General features: G+C 40.2%; 1 protein-coding gene across 7 annotated transcripts in view; it reads left to right on the top strand.

Annotated features, from left to right (window-relative positions):
• The window catches only part of LOC146507864 (RNA-binding motif, single-stranded-interacting protein 3-like), a 168,910-nt gene that overhangs the window by 29,671 nt on the left and 124,669 nt on the right, over nucleotides 1–14,570 (top strand). The window contains exon 2 of one of the 7 annotated variants that reach the window (XM_085176073.1): nucleotides 586–655. The exons of 2 other annotated variants lie outside the window; for them this stretch is intronic. Coding sequence is in view for 4 of the 5 variants with exons in the window: in XM_085176074.1 (XP_085032200.1) it covers nucleotides 14,491–14,565 (75 nt within the window). In the remaining variant the exon portion in view is untranslated. Of the gene's footprint in view, nucleotides 1–585; nucleotides 656–13,234; nucleotides 14,566–14,570 lie in introns of those variants that run through there. 4 more of the 7 variants (XM_085176074.1, XM_085176068.1, XM_085176069.1 and 1 more) reach the window with 4 other exon arrangements.

Genomic DNA, 14,570 nt, shown 5'->3' with positions numbered 1-14,570 from the left:
AATCAAAATGAGCTTCATAGGAGGTGTAAAGGTTTCTATCAAACAGCTGTGCCCATGTAGTCTAGTGCTAGCTGTAATCCATGAATGCAGCACCACTAAAATAAACTTAAATCTCCTGGCGGTATAAACTGCAATACATTTCTTTTGTTGGTGTATAAAAATGTTACTATTCTTGACTGTATTATCAATAGAAGACACGGGAGAGGGGAATCAAAATTCAAATATCCCATTCAGGCACACAAACTGGTGAGACTGGTGTCCTCCTTGGGAGCCAACATGCTTAACTCATCTCTAAACATGTGTTTCAAATTAATGCCAGAAAGTTATACTGCTACAAATCATCGGACAGGGCAGATATTAACTGTAAAGATTGTTCCTTTGAAGAATAAAGACTCTGGGAGCTATCATTAAAAGAGTTTTCTTTTTCTTGTTTTCTCATAATCAGTAATCGTTGACTCAAACTGGAATCCTGCTTGATGCTAGACTTAAAGTAGGGTGTAGTTTACTTTGTGTATTAAAACTGCTAGATTAAATGCAACAGCAGGGCAAGGGCAGTATAACTTAATGACTCCTTTTTTATTGTAGTTTTTTAGGTCGTTGCCGTAGCGCTCAGTGAACGAGATCTTCATATTCAGCAACAGGGAGACCAGAGAAGGTAAAAATTGTTTTCACTGATTTTTCTTTCAAAGTTAACAAGGGCAATGCGTGACATATTTTGTGTTAACAAGGGAAATGCTGTCCCCCCCACTCAAATTGCCCCTCTCGCGTTAAAAGCCACCAGGGTATGAAGCAGAAGCCGTTGCTGTGAGGAATGAAAGCCATTGAGTTAAGCTTGTTGAGTTTAATGGAGCAGGAAGGCTATAGTAGAAGTAATGGCTGAGGGTGAGCTTAGCTGCAGGCCTGTCAGGTACCGCAGGGAGAGCAGAGGAAGGCTATATCCTGCAAGATCCTGCTATTATTTACCCCTGACATCCCTTCATTTTTTTAATTAAATACTGTATTTTCTTAGTTGTGGCTTTAGCTCACCATATATAGTTTTGTGCTGTTGCAGCTCGAGAACTTGATTAGTTAAGGCAACAAGAAGTGGACACCGTTTTGTGTAAAATTTCTGTTAAATCATAAATTGGCTATTAGTCCACTCTTCTGTGATGTGCAACTTTAAAAGCGATACCACTATATCTTTGCAAAGCTAACAGATTGTTTTAATGTGTTTTGGCTTTTGCAGTATCCACTATTGGTGAAGCGTTACCCTTATTGTACTTCCTTTGTATACCTTGCGACTTCTTGATCAGCCATGATGCTTTTGAAAAGCAAACATCCCTGCGGTAACTTTGGTGAGGCTTGATTTGATTTGGAAGATCATTAGTGATAATTTTGGTGAGCATGGGTTGAAGAAAGTGTCCTTACAAAACTTTAGATTTTTGTTTTTTGTAGATGCTTTTAACTGACCTTGATCAAAATAATCTAGCAGTCCCTCATTTGATACAACCAAATGGGCTAATGGGTTCTTCTTTTGCTTTTTTTCCTTCTCTCTGCTTAATTCAAAAACAACTTTAAGAATTATTTTTACAATGACAAACAGCATACTAAAAGACAAACGGCAATGAAAAAGAAGCCTTTTTGGTTGGAGGTACTTGGTACCTCTCAGTTGCCTTTATGCTTTAAACCAGGGGTCTCAAGCTTAAATGAGCTGTGAGCCACTGCTGGCACTGTCATCTCATTGGAGGGCCACTTTAGTGTTCAAGTAGTACAAAAAAAACAAACAAGAAAACACCCACAAATATTTCCTCACTCTTAACTGAAGCCTTTTATTGACCATTCATTGAACAACCAAAAAAACAAATTGGTACTCTCTTTCTGGCCAGACATGTAACAGCACTTCTGTTCTAATTTTGTTTGTATTTAACAAAATAAGAATACAGATGTAAGTGTACACATTAGTTTTTGACTGCTATTGAAAATTGTTTTCTCTACAAATAACTCTCACTGAACTAACACAGCCAATCCCTCAACATGTTTGTACTCTCTGCTCATATTGCCTTCATATTAAATCATTTTTTTTTTTTGCTTTTTAAAGAAATTATGTTTTACATTGCACTCAACACCAAACATCTCCTCCCTAACAAAAAAGTAACTTCAAGGGCCAAATTTTATTATATTTCTTCGTGGCCGCAAGTAGGGGTGACGTGGGCTGCAAGTGGCCCCCAGGCCGTGACTTTGAGACCTCTGCGTTAAACTAACATGGCTTTAGATAAGGCCACCTGTTCTTACCCATCATTACTTGTTGATAATAATGTCTTAAGTGATTGCTTGGTTGGCTAATTAACAGCAGCTTGGAAAAAGAAGTAGCAAATGATGACATTTGGCTCTCATAACATGCTAATGTCAACTAGATGTTGGCTACAGACGCCGGTGGTTTATGTCTGCGTGATGGTGATATCAGGCAGGTGTTGCAGTTGTTAATGGTCAGTTTTATGTCTCGTATAGTTTGTTCTAGAGGCTGAACTGCAATTCTACTGATTGATTATAGTACAGACATGTCTGCGTGGGCATAATGACTACAATGGCAGGATTGATTTTATTTATTAAAGTAGAGGTTACAGTCTCTCCTCTCCTCCTCTCCTCCTCTTTTCTCCTCTCCTTTCCTCTGCCAGATGGCTGCTCCTTAATCAAACTCTCGTACCTTAGAGAGGTAAACACATTATGCTGCCCTGATTACACTAGCTTGGTGAAGCGTACAATGGAATGTGCGTGTAGGCTTTGCGTGTGCATGACAGCTAGTGCATATGTACTTGTGTGTATGGACAAACTAGACAGGGGTGGGGGGCTCCTATTAAGAGGCAGTGCTGTGGGGTATACACTTGGGCACCTTCACAGTCTTACAAAAAGCTCCTGTCCAGAAGGGATACACACACGGGAACAGAAATTGTTACTCAGCATAAAGATCTTCACTTATTCTCTCATTCTCGGACAGTAAACAATCCCCCCGCCCACTGTAGCTATGGAAACACTAGCTGCCGCAGGCCCCTCATATGGCTCCACTAGTCTGTTCTACACTGTGGTATACTATAGTTATCCCTGCCAAGTATTGAGGCAGGCATACTGCTGTCATACATTCCAGCAAATGCCATAAAGGGTCCTGTCATACAATCCAGCAGATCAATAAGCCCCTGGGCTTGATGTCACACAGTAATATATGTCTAGCTGTGAAAACACTGACATCGAGGCGAGCCATGTAACTTGCTTTGGCAAGGGGAACAAAGCAGAGTGGGGCTGCAGTGCTAATAGTCTGGCAACCCGATAGTGTTAGAGGCAAACACTACGGTTTTCACAGGACTCAGCTGACAGAGTGCCGAATGACTGCGGTGTGGCTCTGCACGTCTTGGTCTCTGGAAATTCAGAGGGGGGAAGAAAGCAGTGTTACATGCTGCTAAGTTATAAAAACAGTCTTGCACTGAGAAAACCAAGCTGTTTTAGTGTTATTGACCTTTTAGGAGGGTGCAGAAAATTGTAAGCGGGTCATATTTGGAGTAGAAATGTAAAGGAGGTGAATATAGAATATAGACCGTGACAGCTTCCATCTCTGCTGTCTATAAAAACCAGGAGCAATTTCCTACATGGCTGAAAAGAAAATCCAAATGAAAGAAATGAGAATGATTTTATTTGTCCTTTTGTGATTCATTGTCTTTCTAGTTACTGCAGCATGCAAAATGACATCTTTCTGAAATCGGTATTTCCTTGTAGTAGTTAAGCACTCCTGGGATATGCTTATAGGTCGAGTCAGTCAGAAAAAATGCTGTATATTTAATTAGCTACAGAGAGGATAATTCAGACAAAAATCACAATACGTTATCTGTTTATCTAATTTCTTATGGTAATTAATGTAGTTTGTATCTCCTTTAATAAAGGGCTAGAGTTCTTTGTAGATTCAGCTGTATTTTCCAACTGGTGCAGCCTATATTTCAAGGATGCAACGGTGAATAGTTGGGTGGAGGTTGCCCGAGCAGTTATTCTTTGGACTTAAGAGATGATGTCTGGATTTAAGTAATTACAGCAAACAGTAACCAGACATTGTTCAGTACTATCACAGCCAATTCAAACATTTTCTCTAACAAAAAGTTCAGATGTCATCATTTTGTTGAAAAGGAGGACATTATTGTGACATAGCGGCCTTTTCCCCCTCCCTCTTGTCCAATGATTCCAAATATGGGCAGTGACATTAATAAGTAGAAAATTGGTCTGTTCAGGTGTCTGTGCCAGGATACAGATGAAGACAGTCATTTTGGTTATCAAATTAAGCTTAGATCTAGAGTAGTGTCATTTGACTAGAGTACCACAATGATGTTTATTCCACTGTGGAACACGTAATTAGCAGTGATGATACTGGCCTTTGATGAGGCCGGATGAGATGTAGTGAAATCCTTCATGCATTATAATTTGTGTGGTGTGCAACAGCGTAGGCGTCAAGAGAATTAACTCTATGAATATGGATGTTGGGTGAGCATCATGAGAGTAAATGTGCTTACTCTATTGATTAAATCTCCCATCAGTCACCTAGCAGCGTGGTCCCCATCCCCTCTCTCTCCCCCGTCTATCCTTTCCTCTCCTACATCTCTCTACTCATCTCTGTCAAGGCGGGCTCAGTGGAGTGGTTAAATTGTCCATAGCGCGTAAACGGTCGTTTATAAAAGTCGACAGACGTGGCGGTCGTTTGCTGAAATTAATTACCCCTTGAAGCCACAGCAAGCATGGGCTCTAGTCAGTCAGTCACGGTCCACCACCTCACATGCCCTGTACCTGCACAGAAAGACAGAGAAAGAGAGGGCTGGAGAGAGCCAGGTAGACTGGCATCACTTTTTGCAAGAGTGCAGTGACTGAAGGACGGGGATGATTAAAACTGGGAATGAATTATGAGTGATATATTATTCCATAAAGTGGAAGAAGTGGAGGTACAAAATCGACCCCCTATATTATGTTGTGATACCACAACAAAACACAGAAGACATCTTGGTATTAATCCAACTTGTGCACTTTTAATTGTGAAGTACCACCCCGTGTGCATATATTACTGGAGCAAAAGATCCATGGGGAGTTTTGCGCTGACACAGCCCAGGAAGATAATGTGATACAGACCACAGTGACGTGAAACTAATCAGAATGTGTTCATCTTCAGCAGGAGTAACTTAATGAACTTCTGCAGTATCTGATGCAACACTTCTCTAACATTAATAAAAGCTTCATCTCCTGTCTGATTTGCATAATTGTTAAAATGAATCCACTGACGCGCTGCTCTTTTTTTTCATTTTTAATAAAATGATGATCTGTGTTAAAGTGAGCCATCCCTTACTGTTGAGATGGGAGGGGAGAGGGAGGGAGAAGAAAAGAGCATGGGAGGAGTGGGATTTGCAAAGGGGCCTAAGGTGATTTGTCACAGTTTTGATTCAGTCATGTAATGAAGCATACACTGTTGTACAAGGGGTTATTGGTTTGAAGTGATATTTCATATGGCCTTATGGCAGTGGAGATGGTTTGGAATTTTTCCCATATACTGTAACACAATCTCTCCACTAGCTTGTCTGCCTGTCTCATTGCCTGAAACATTAATGTGTGTCCTCTGTTCTTAATCTGCTTCTTGCTGTTGTCCATTTAAAAATGCTGTGCCTCATATTTCAGAATATTTTTGCTAGTGTCACTTGATATCATAGATGCTTAAGTAAAAATACTTAAAGATGGTAAATGGACTGGTTCTTGTATAGCGCTTTTCTACTCTCACTGAGCACTCAATGCGCTTTACACAACTTGTGCATTCACCCAATCATGTGCATTCACACAAGCACTTATCTAAGGATTTTAGTGCTTCTATCTAACATTAACTCACATTCACGCTCTGATGGATGCATCGGAGGGCAACATGGGGTTGGTATCTTGCCCAAGGATATTTGGCATGCAGACTAGAGCAGACTGGGATTGAACCACCAATCTTGCAGTGAGTAGGTGTCCCGCTCTACCAACTGAGCTACAGCCATCCCATTATTTGTGTCGTAGAACTGAAGATGATTTCCTGATTTATTTAGAGGTGCTGTATGTGATTAGTTTTAGGCTGAACATTACATTACGATTAGACTACCTACAGCACAGTACAGCTACTGCACTAACAGAGTCATGCATTCTGTCTGTCAGTACTTCTCCAAAGCATCAGGATACTTTAGATAAGATCTTACATTACTTAAAATTCCATGTATTTGGATGAACCAAATCTAACAACTAGTATCTGTTATAAGAAAGAGTAGAATCTGAGCTAGTCTGAGCCGACACTGCCCCAGTAAGCCTACAGGCATTTTTACTGATTAAAGACAAGTGTTGGGTAGTATCATCCTGTAACATTTCTCAGTATAAACCCAGACAACATAATCAAAGCCAAAATGACTGTCAATACATTCAATATTAGTGTAGGAAATAATTATTGAAAATTGCATTTTTCTTTTTGCTGCAAGCTTTCTCCACATTACCTGACATTACACCAGACACAAAAGAATTTCCTTGGCAACAGAACAATATAATAGCTACATAATGGGGACCCTTGAAATTAGTTAAAAATAAATAAATAAATTAATGGGGCAGCATACAGTTCTAGCCTCTACACATGCTGAAGAAGGATGACCATAAACACAGTAAAAACTACAATGGACAATGGTGACTACTGCAGCTGCCGCCAACCTGACTTGTTGATGAGGGCAGTAAGAGTTGGGTATGGAAATACTTTGGTTATCCACCTCAAAATGCAAAGGGGAATAACTGATCCCTAAAAAGAAATATACAATAAACATTAGGTTTAGTAAAGCACCTAAAAACCCAACAACCTGATTAATTCAGATTTCAAGGTGAATGAGTTTCAGTCAATATCCAGCAACATCCAAATGATCATCCTCCTTATGTTACTGCGAAGTATGCATTTCCATTTAGGTTGGGAAAGCTGGCATTGCAGTTGTAAAGTCAGCTACATCACATAGGCTATAATATTTGGAATGGCTCATGTCATATAAATGTTTAAGATAATTTGATGTAAATAACTTTTCCTGTGAGCAGAATCTTAGCATTTAAATGGTGTTCTATAACCATGGCATTCATTTAAAAAAAATTTAATTAATTTTTTGATCAAATTGGGTATGAAAAATTGTGTAATTATACTGGTATTGGTATTGACTGCTAAATTTCTGGAATTATTTCATTCCAACTTACAGTAATACTTACAATACTTACAATATACATTGGTAGCCCATTGACTGGGTTTAGGACTTAATCTTACTTATCAATACTTTGAGGCAGCGTGTGGCTTTACTTAACTCTGCTATTAAAGAAGTCTTTGAGAATGTGGGAAGGTGTAAAGATTCACTGAATTTCAAGACTTGGATATTAACTTTAAGACATTTTATTTGTATATTCACGTTATTTACAATTGTATTTAAAAAAATAAAAATAAATTAGTACATAAAAGAGACCCAGTTGAAATAGATTAGTTGCAAATTAAATCAATGCAATAACTCAGCAGGGAAGTTTTGAATTGCAGGTGCGATGTGTAACTTTTTGTCTTTCCTGGCTGCTACATTAGAGGCTTGAATCAGTCTTTGTGTCCTACATCATCACACAGCAGGAGCAATCTGAGGTATCAGGGGGGAGGAAGAGCAGGAAACTGTGTTACAGTTGCCAATTCAGGAAAATATTCACTTTCTTTAAAATCATCTGCAGTACTGACAATGTGCAAAAAACAGTTGACAGAATGTGGCGTAGATCTAAACACACAATGCCAATGATATCATTTCTTTAGGTCTAATTTCTTCCCTTTTGAGTTCCTGGATTGAGGAAACCGTTTATTCTGCATTCTCTGTAGTCCCCATGTTTGTATCCCAGGAGACTCACAATGAGACAAATTTCCTCATGCTGTGTGTGGCAATTGGATGTAATAGTCCATTTACCACTGTAAATCTGCTGTGTGCGAATACCACTGTGTGTCTGCGTGTGCGTGGTGATATCCTGGCAAGTGTTTTTCTTGAATCCTACCAGTGCAGCTTCTGTAGAGGACTCTCATCATCATATGACCTCTTGTATTTTTCCAGCTGTATCTGAACTAACATGTAAGGATTTGACTCTTGTTTTTTCTTTTTTTTTTTCCTCTCTCTCTTTTGTGGCTCAGTGTTTGTTATACATCTGGTGGTCAGTGATGAGAGAAACGCATCCCTGAGACACAGCATGGCCTTTCCTGCTCCATTTCCAAACTGCTTTGATGTCTGTTATTTGTTAAACATTGGACTTGGAAAAATCCTTAGAACAATGTCCTTTTTGTTAAGAAATGCAGATGCAGCAGGGACACATTCAGTCTGTAGAAACTGGCTGAGAATTAGATTGTGCTTATAAGTCTGTTTGATATTAAAATTAAGACAATTAACTGGTGTGAACTTGCTATAGTAATTAAGGCTCTTGTCACTGGATAAGGTAATTAGGAAGTTTTATTCTGGCAGCATATGGAGTGAGATGTGAAGATTGTGCTGCTCATAATAGAACTATGCAGTTGTGGAGGAATCAATTCCCTCTCTTTCGTAAACTTCAGTGTCAGCAGAATCTTAAGAATTCATGAAACATTCGGTTGGTATGCTACTGATAGTACACACATACACATCCCTTGGCTCCTTGTATGCATTGTTTTTTGGCATTCTGCACATGGTGTTGAATAACTGTGCAACCTTACTTGATCAAACACTGTGTGTGAGAGTCTGACAGGGAATGGATGCTCTTTAAAGGTATACTTGTATAATTTCTGCCGCTGGCAGTTTCTCACAAATCGCTTGTGTTTTATTTCCCCAACATAATAAAAAATAGTGATTTGATCATTTGAAATGGTTCAAGATTGGACATGATCTTGGAATAGAATTCTGTGAAAAGTACCCAAAATTATCTGCTCAAATCAGCTTTCCTTTTAATAAAACTGTTGAGCCAGTTTAGTTTCCTAAACTTGTGAAATTGTTGAATACCTGTTGCAATTTTTTTTTTTTTTTTTATGATTACACTAAAACAGATCAGGCACATTATAATGATACAATAATCATTAATGCAAATGCTTTTTTTATACTACAGACTCACCTGTCTGGTATAGAAAAGTGTTCAGGAGTTACTGTTTGCTCCTGACAGTTGATTTTGGAGCAGAAATGTATGAAAGTCTCTCGATTTGGGGATATTTAAATGGATCATGTCTAGAGACTCCTACACACACAGCAATAAACTACTCTTCAAGCCTCATTAACATTTTGTTAAACCTGGATTGCATGAATCATCTAGAGCTTCTTTATTATCCTTCGGAAAGTTTAAGTGTTTAAACTGTCTCTGATGCCTTGTTGTTTATGGACAAGTGGTGTTATTAAAATATGAAAGTTGCCATTCACACATTAAAAAAGACTTTGAGGCCTCTTCCTTTGAGTGTGAGGAAAAAACAAGTGTGAGAGTTGGTGATGCTGCTTTAGCTAGGATAATTTGATGTCCTGGTTGCCAGAATAGTTGCCATGGTTAATGTTACAAATGTAATGTAGCAAAGTCCAGCACTGTTAAAGTTTAAAGCAACTATAGTAAAAATTACCTTTTGAGCCTAACATTAACAGGTGCTAGCATGCTATAACAGTAGAGGAATGTCAACGTTAGCCTTCAGCTCAGAGGAATATTGTTTCTAAGCCTCATAGAAATATATGGTTATAAAAATATGTGGTATCATATTTTAACTTAACTTTTTTCTTTTTAATTGAAGAGTGTGTGTCAAAGCAGGAACCTGTTTTCTTCATGCAAAAGAGAAATCTTGATGGTTTGTACTTGTGCTTAATTGCTTGTCGGCTAATGACTTCAATCTGAGTCACTTGTCTCCCATTTCAAGTACATCATACACACTGTAAGATGGCAGCCATTTATCTGATGACTTACTACCTTCCAGGATTACTTTGGGTTGAAAAGAATTTGATTTTGTGGTTAGTAATAATTTACTGTAATGAATAATCACAGGTTCTTTAGAATAAATATAGTCTAAAACTAAGTGGTTGACAGTATATAAGCAAATTTGAAGACTAAACCATGCACAAACAATTCTTAAACATCACCTACATTTGCACAAAAACACAATTGTAAAGATCAAGTTATTTTGCTTACCTAACACTCTTATTGTATTGAAATAAATGTATGCACTCCTGATGACACATTTGTTTCAGAAGCAGAGTAAACAAGCTCAATTTGTCAAATGGTTAACAAGGCAGATGAAAGTGATTTACAGTGCTGAATTCAGGCTTGCCTACGGGCACGATGAAAGGTTAGAACTGTGTTGTAGACTTTGACTCAGACCTGCATTCACACATCAGTGCTAAGGTAAGACCTGATAAGATTTTCCTCAATTAACTCTTGAAAACCCAGTTAGATCCTAATAAGAGCTTTATTTGACCAAGCAGTTCTGAGGACTACCTGGTGGTAAATACCCACTGGGGAAATTCCCTGGAAACAACAAACCTTTTTAATGTTTGTTTTTGCGTTGCTAAGAGAAATTGGATGTTATAGCTGGCCAGCAGTTGGTGATGCAGCATAACCTCTTCTTTTATTTCCTCGTTATCCAGTTTCATCCTCTGTTTTCTTTCTACATTGCTTCCCTGTGTAGTGGATGACTATAGGGGAGTTCAGTGGAATTGGTAGTGAAGATTTAGAAGATTTCATACTGGGTCATTTCATTTATTGTATACACACTCCACAAACCTTGGACATTAACTTTGTTGTGTTTTTCTTCCACTTTTAAGGACTGTGTTAAGAGCTTTTGTTAACATGGGTAATATGTTGGCAGTGGCTGCTGGAGCTGCATCGGAGTGTTCAACCAGTCACCCTACACTTAAATCTATACCAATTACAGTATGCCTTTGTCAGTAAGAACTCATATTTTGTACCTTCTCTGTAGTAAGAGCTAAAAGAGGACAATAAAAACTGAGTTCTAACACTAACGTGGTCTCTAATTCCTGCATTTTGGACACGGGACACAAGAGAATAGTTCATCCAAAAGTCAGAACTATAAAAAGTTCTCCCGGTTCAGAAGTGCATAAACTCTGACCTGAGTGTGCTTGGTCCACAAAAGGCTGTAAAGATCATCGTTATCAGTGGTATAGAATTTTTTACCCATCTCTTATATATGGAGCAGTGTTTATGTTCATCCTCTGAAGATGTCTGTACATGTTGCAGGTCTGCTGCTAAGGGCGGTGGGTAGATTCTTGGCATCTTTACTCTGCATGTCGAAGTATCCTAGAGCAAGATGCTGAACTCAATTACTCCTGATGCATACGAACAATGAGTGTCTGAATGTTAGGCGTAGAAAAAACAGTCCTTGTTTGTCCATTTCTTTTTGTAGCATGTCCTTATTTAGGCAAGAAGCATGGTGCACCAGCCTTTAGCCACTCTATCACCAGTCTGTTGCAGGGGAAAACCGCATGAATGCACGTGTATCCACAATTTTGACGTTAAACAGCCCAACACAACAGTTTGTTTCAGGGTGACTTACGGCACCACATCTCAACCAGTTACCTCAAGATACTAAAAAGTAGAGATGGTGTCTGTCTCCCAAATCCAAACTGGGAGCTGGTTCCACAGAAGAGAGGCTCTACCACCCATTCTGTTTGTAAATATTGAGTATCTAAGGCTGCGGGTATCCTTAAGGTGAAGAAAAGCAGGAGCATAAACATAATTTTCTCCTCTTGGGTTTTCCCACTTTTGTGAACTATGGGGAAAACAAGGAAACAGGGATTGGTTTGGTCAATAATATTTATTCAGTAATTTCAAGGACCATTTCACTTTCAAAGTCTTTGGTCGAGAGCATGTTTCTCAAACCTTATGTTAGTAGTAGTAGAGACAAGGGTTGCTGCCTTTACCACTACTGCCAAAAAATACTCACAATGGGAATAGTTCAACAGTCAGTTTTAGTAAAGTACTTGAAGTTTCCCTTTAAACCAGAAAGGGAGATGCTACAGTATATATTTAAGGTGAAAAATATAATTTTGGTTATCCAGTTCTGCTTAACTGGTTTGTCCTGACCAGTATTATTATTATGAAAACCTTATATGGTCAGAAGCTGTTATGTAGGAAAACGGTTTCATCTTCAAAAGATGTTCAAAGAATAAAGCTATATTAGAATTTCAGAGCAAAACTCAGTCTTTTTTCATGACTACAGTGAGTGTAAACTAAGGTAGACCGGCCGAATGTTATTTGAGTTAACTGACCAGAGCAATGACTTCTCTACTCACCAGATTAGCCCGACTTGCTTATAACTTGCACGACTCACTCAAACCTGTGGAGAGTGGTATGAAAAAATTGATGTATATGTAGGCATAGTGACAAATGGCTCTTAGAGGAGCCCACAATATTAATGTGTTTTTGCATCACAGGCTGTAAAGTAGTTTAATTGCCCACAAGAAATGAAGCTCTTATCTAAGAGTTTTTATGTATGCTTTCTGTTCTTGTGCCCTTCTTTCCACTGCAGTACATTGTCTGCCAACCCTTGTATCTTTCTTTCTCACAGAGAGCTGTAGTCAGAGGGCAGAGCAGCCTTTTCATGCATGGCTCACTTTGCTTATGTAAGAGCACTACTTAAACCTGGTTACATCACATAACAGGCAGCACTGTGTCAGTGGGTCACTGTGCCATACAACCACTGAACTACATACACCCTCCATGTCGGGCCCTTTTGCTGACATGTGTGAAAGTAGCATTGCTGTGTGCAGCAAGGCATCCTGTGCAGTTTGGAAGAGACTGTTTTAAGCTTGTAAGCTTTTATGTATTAATTTAAATCTGCTGGTTATATTAGATAATCTCAACAGTCTGTTTAAACCAGGATGGCATTAATTAATCACGTACATGTAGTGAAAAATGACCATTTTGCTGCTCAATTGTTGCTGCGCCTGTAGGGTGCCAGCAGGGGGTCCTCTCTGTTTTCCAAATAATATTCCTTATGTATCCTCTTTGCACTCTACACCCAGCTCACACCGCTACCCACCTCCACCTTTCAAGCTGGTCTTTCTTTTTTTCATATTCTATTTAGCACAAACACACTCACAAGGGCTTGGAAGAGGGCAGGACCAGCCACTCCCACTGTTCTATAGTTCCATCATAAACACAGAGGGCGAGAGAGCCAGACAGCGAGAGGAAGAGAGAGAGCGAGGGAGGAGCATAGCTGCGCTGAGCCGAGCCCCTCTATGCCTCAGCACGCACAGTAGAGCAGACGCCAACAGCCACACAAACACACTCCCCTCTCAGTTACATGCACAGTCACACACATACCGCACGCACGCACACACCACCACCTCCACCACCGCTGTTGCCGCCACCACTTCCACCACACACACAGTGACGGCTGCCAGGCGCAGTGGGAAGCAAGCCGTCAGGGAGTGAGCTTGAGAAGAAAGAGAGGGGAAGAGAAGAGAGTTGGAGGGGGCACCTTGTGGATCAGAAGGGATTTTCCTCTGTGTGAGTACACGTCTGGATAACGCCATCTGTTTCTTCCTCAGCTAGAGGAGTTTTCACCACGGCTTTTTCTTTTTGCTCATCCTCCACGCCGGGCTTCAGCAGTATCTACCTATCTATCCCCGGAGCTTAACAAAAGAGGGAGGGAGTGAGGAAAAATAAGGCAGTCACAGCTTCAGCTCTAGACCACCCTCTCTCCTCCTCCGCCTCCTCCTCCTCTTCCTCCTCCTCCTCTTTTCTCCCCAGCTCCACATCCATGTGTGAGTTCATCGCTGATTTCACTGTCTTTTAAGGATAGAGAAGAGGACAGCGTGTGTTCTCCAGGATACAGCCGAGCTCCCAGAGGGATCAGGGTCTCGTCTGGTACACAAGAGAGGGGGAGGAAGAACGAGACAGGGAAACGCATACACAGGAAGAGAGAGTCTGAGCTGGAGAGAGACAAGAGAAAGACACTGGAAAGCAAATTGAGGGGCATGTTCAGGGCAGCACAGAAGAAGAGTGAGTCTAATTTTTAGAGCGGAGTGTGCAGGGAACCGGCAACCGAAACCCAGCCGTTCATCCCTCCTCCTTATCATCCTCTTCTTCTTCCCTCTGCTTTCCCCCCCTCTCAGTCAGGCTTTTCAATTCCCTCTATTGTTTCCTGTATTTCTGCTATCCTTTCATATCTTCCTTTCCTCACTCCACACCTCCTTCTCCCCAAACCTTTCTGCTGCCACTCCGGAATCTCTTTCCAGACCCACGCAAGGAATGGTTCTGTGAGATTCCCTTTAAGCTCTCAGACAAGTAGACGGACTAAAATCTCAAGCACTCTGTTCTTCTATCCGTTCCTCCTTCTGCGCGTGTATCACCTTCACCAGTGAGAGGAGAGCGTTCTCTCTTCATCCCCCACTCTTGGAAGCAGTCATTTAAAGAATTCAGGCCATCCCCTCGGAAGTGATCAGCCTCCAGGACCTTCAACTGGATTCCAGCTACATGGGAAAACGTTTGGAACAGCAGCCAATGTACCCCCACTACACCTACTACTACCCCCACTATCTCCAGACCAAGGTAAG

This window comes from Neolamprologus multifasciatus, chromosome 11, assembly GCF_963576455.1.
Source record: "Neolamprologus multifasciatus chromosome 11, fNeoMul1.2, whole genome shotgun sequence".
NCBI lineage: Eukaryota > Metazoa > Chordata > Actinopteri > Cichliformes > Cichlidae > Neolamprologus > Neolamprologus multifasciatus.
Note: the sequence above shows the minus strand (reverse complement) of the source record. Positions and strands in the feature narration are given on the sequence as shown.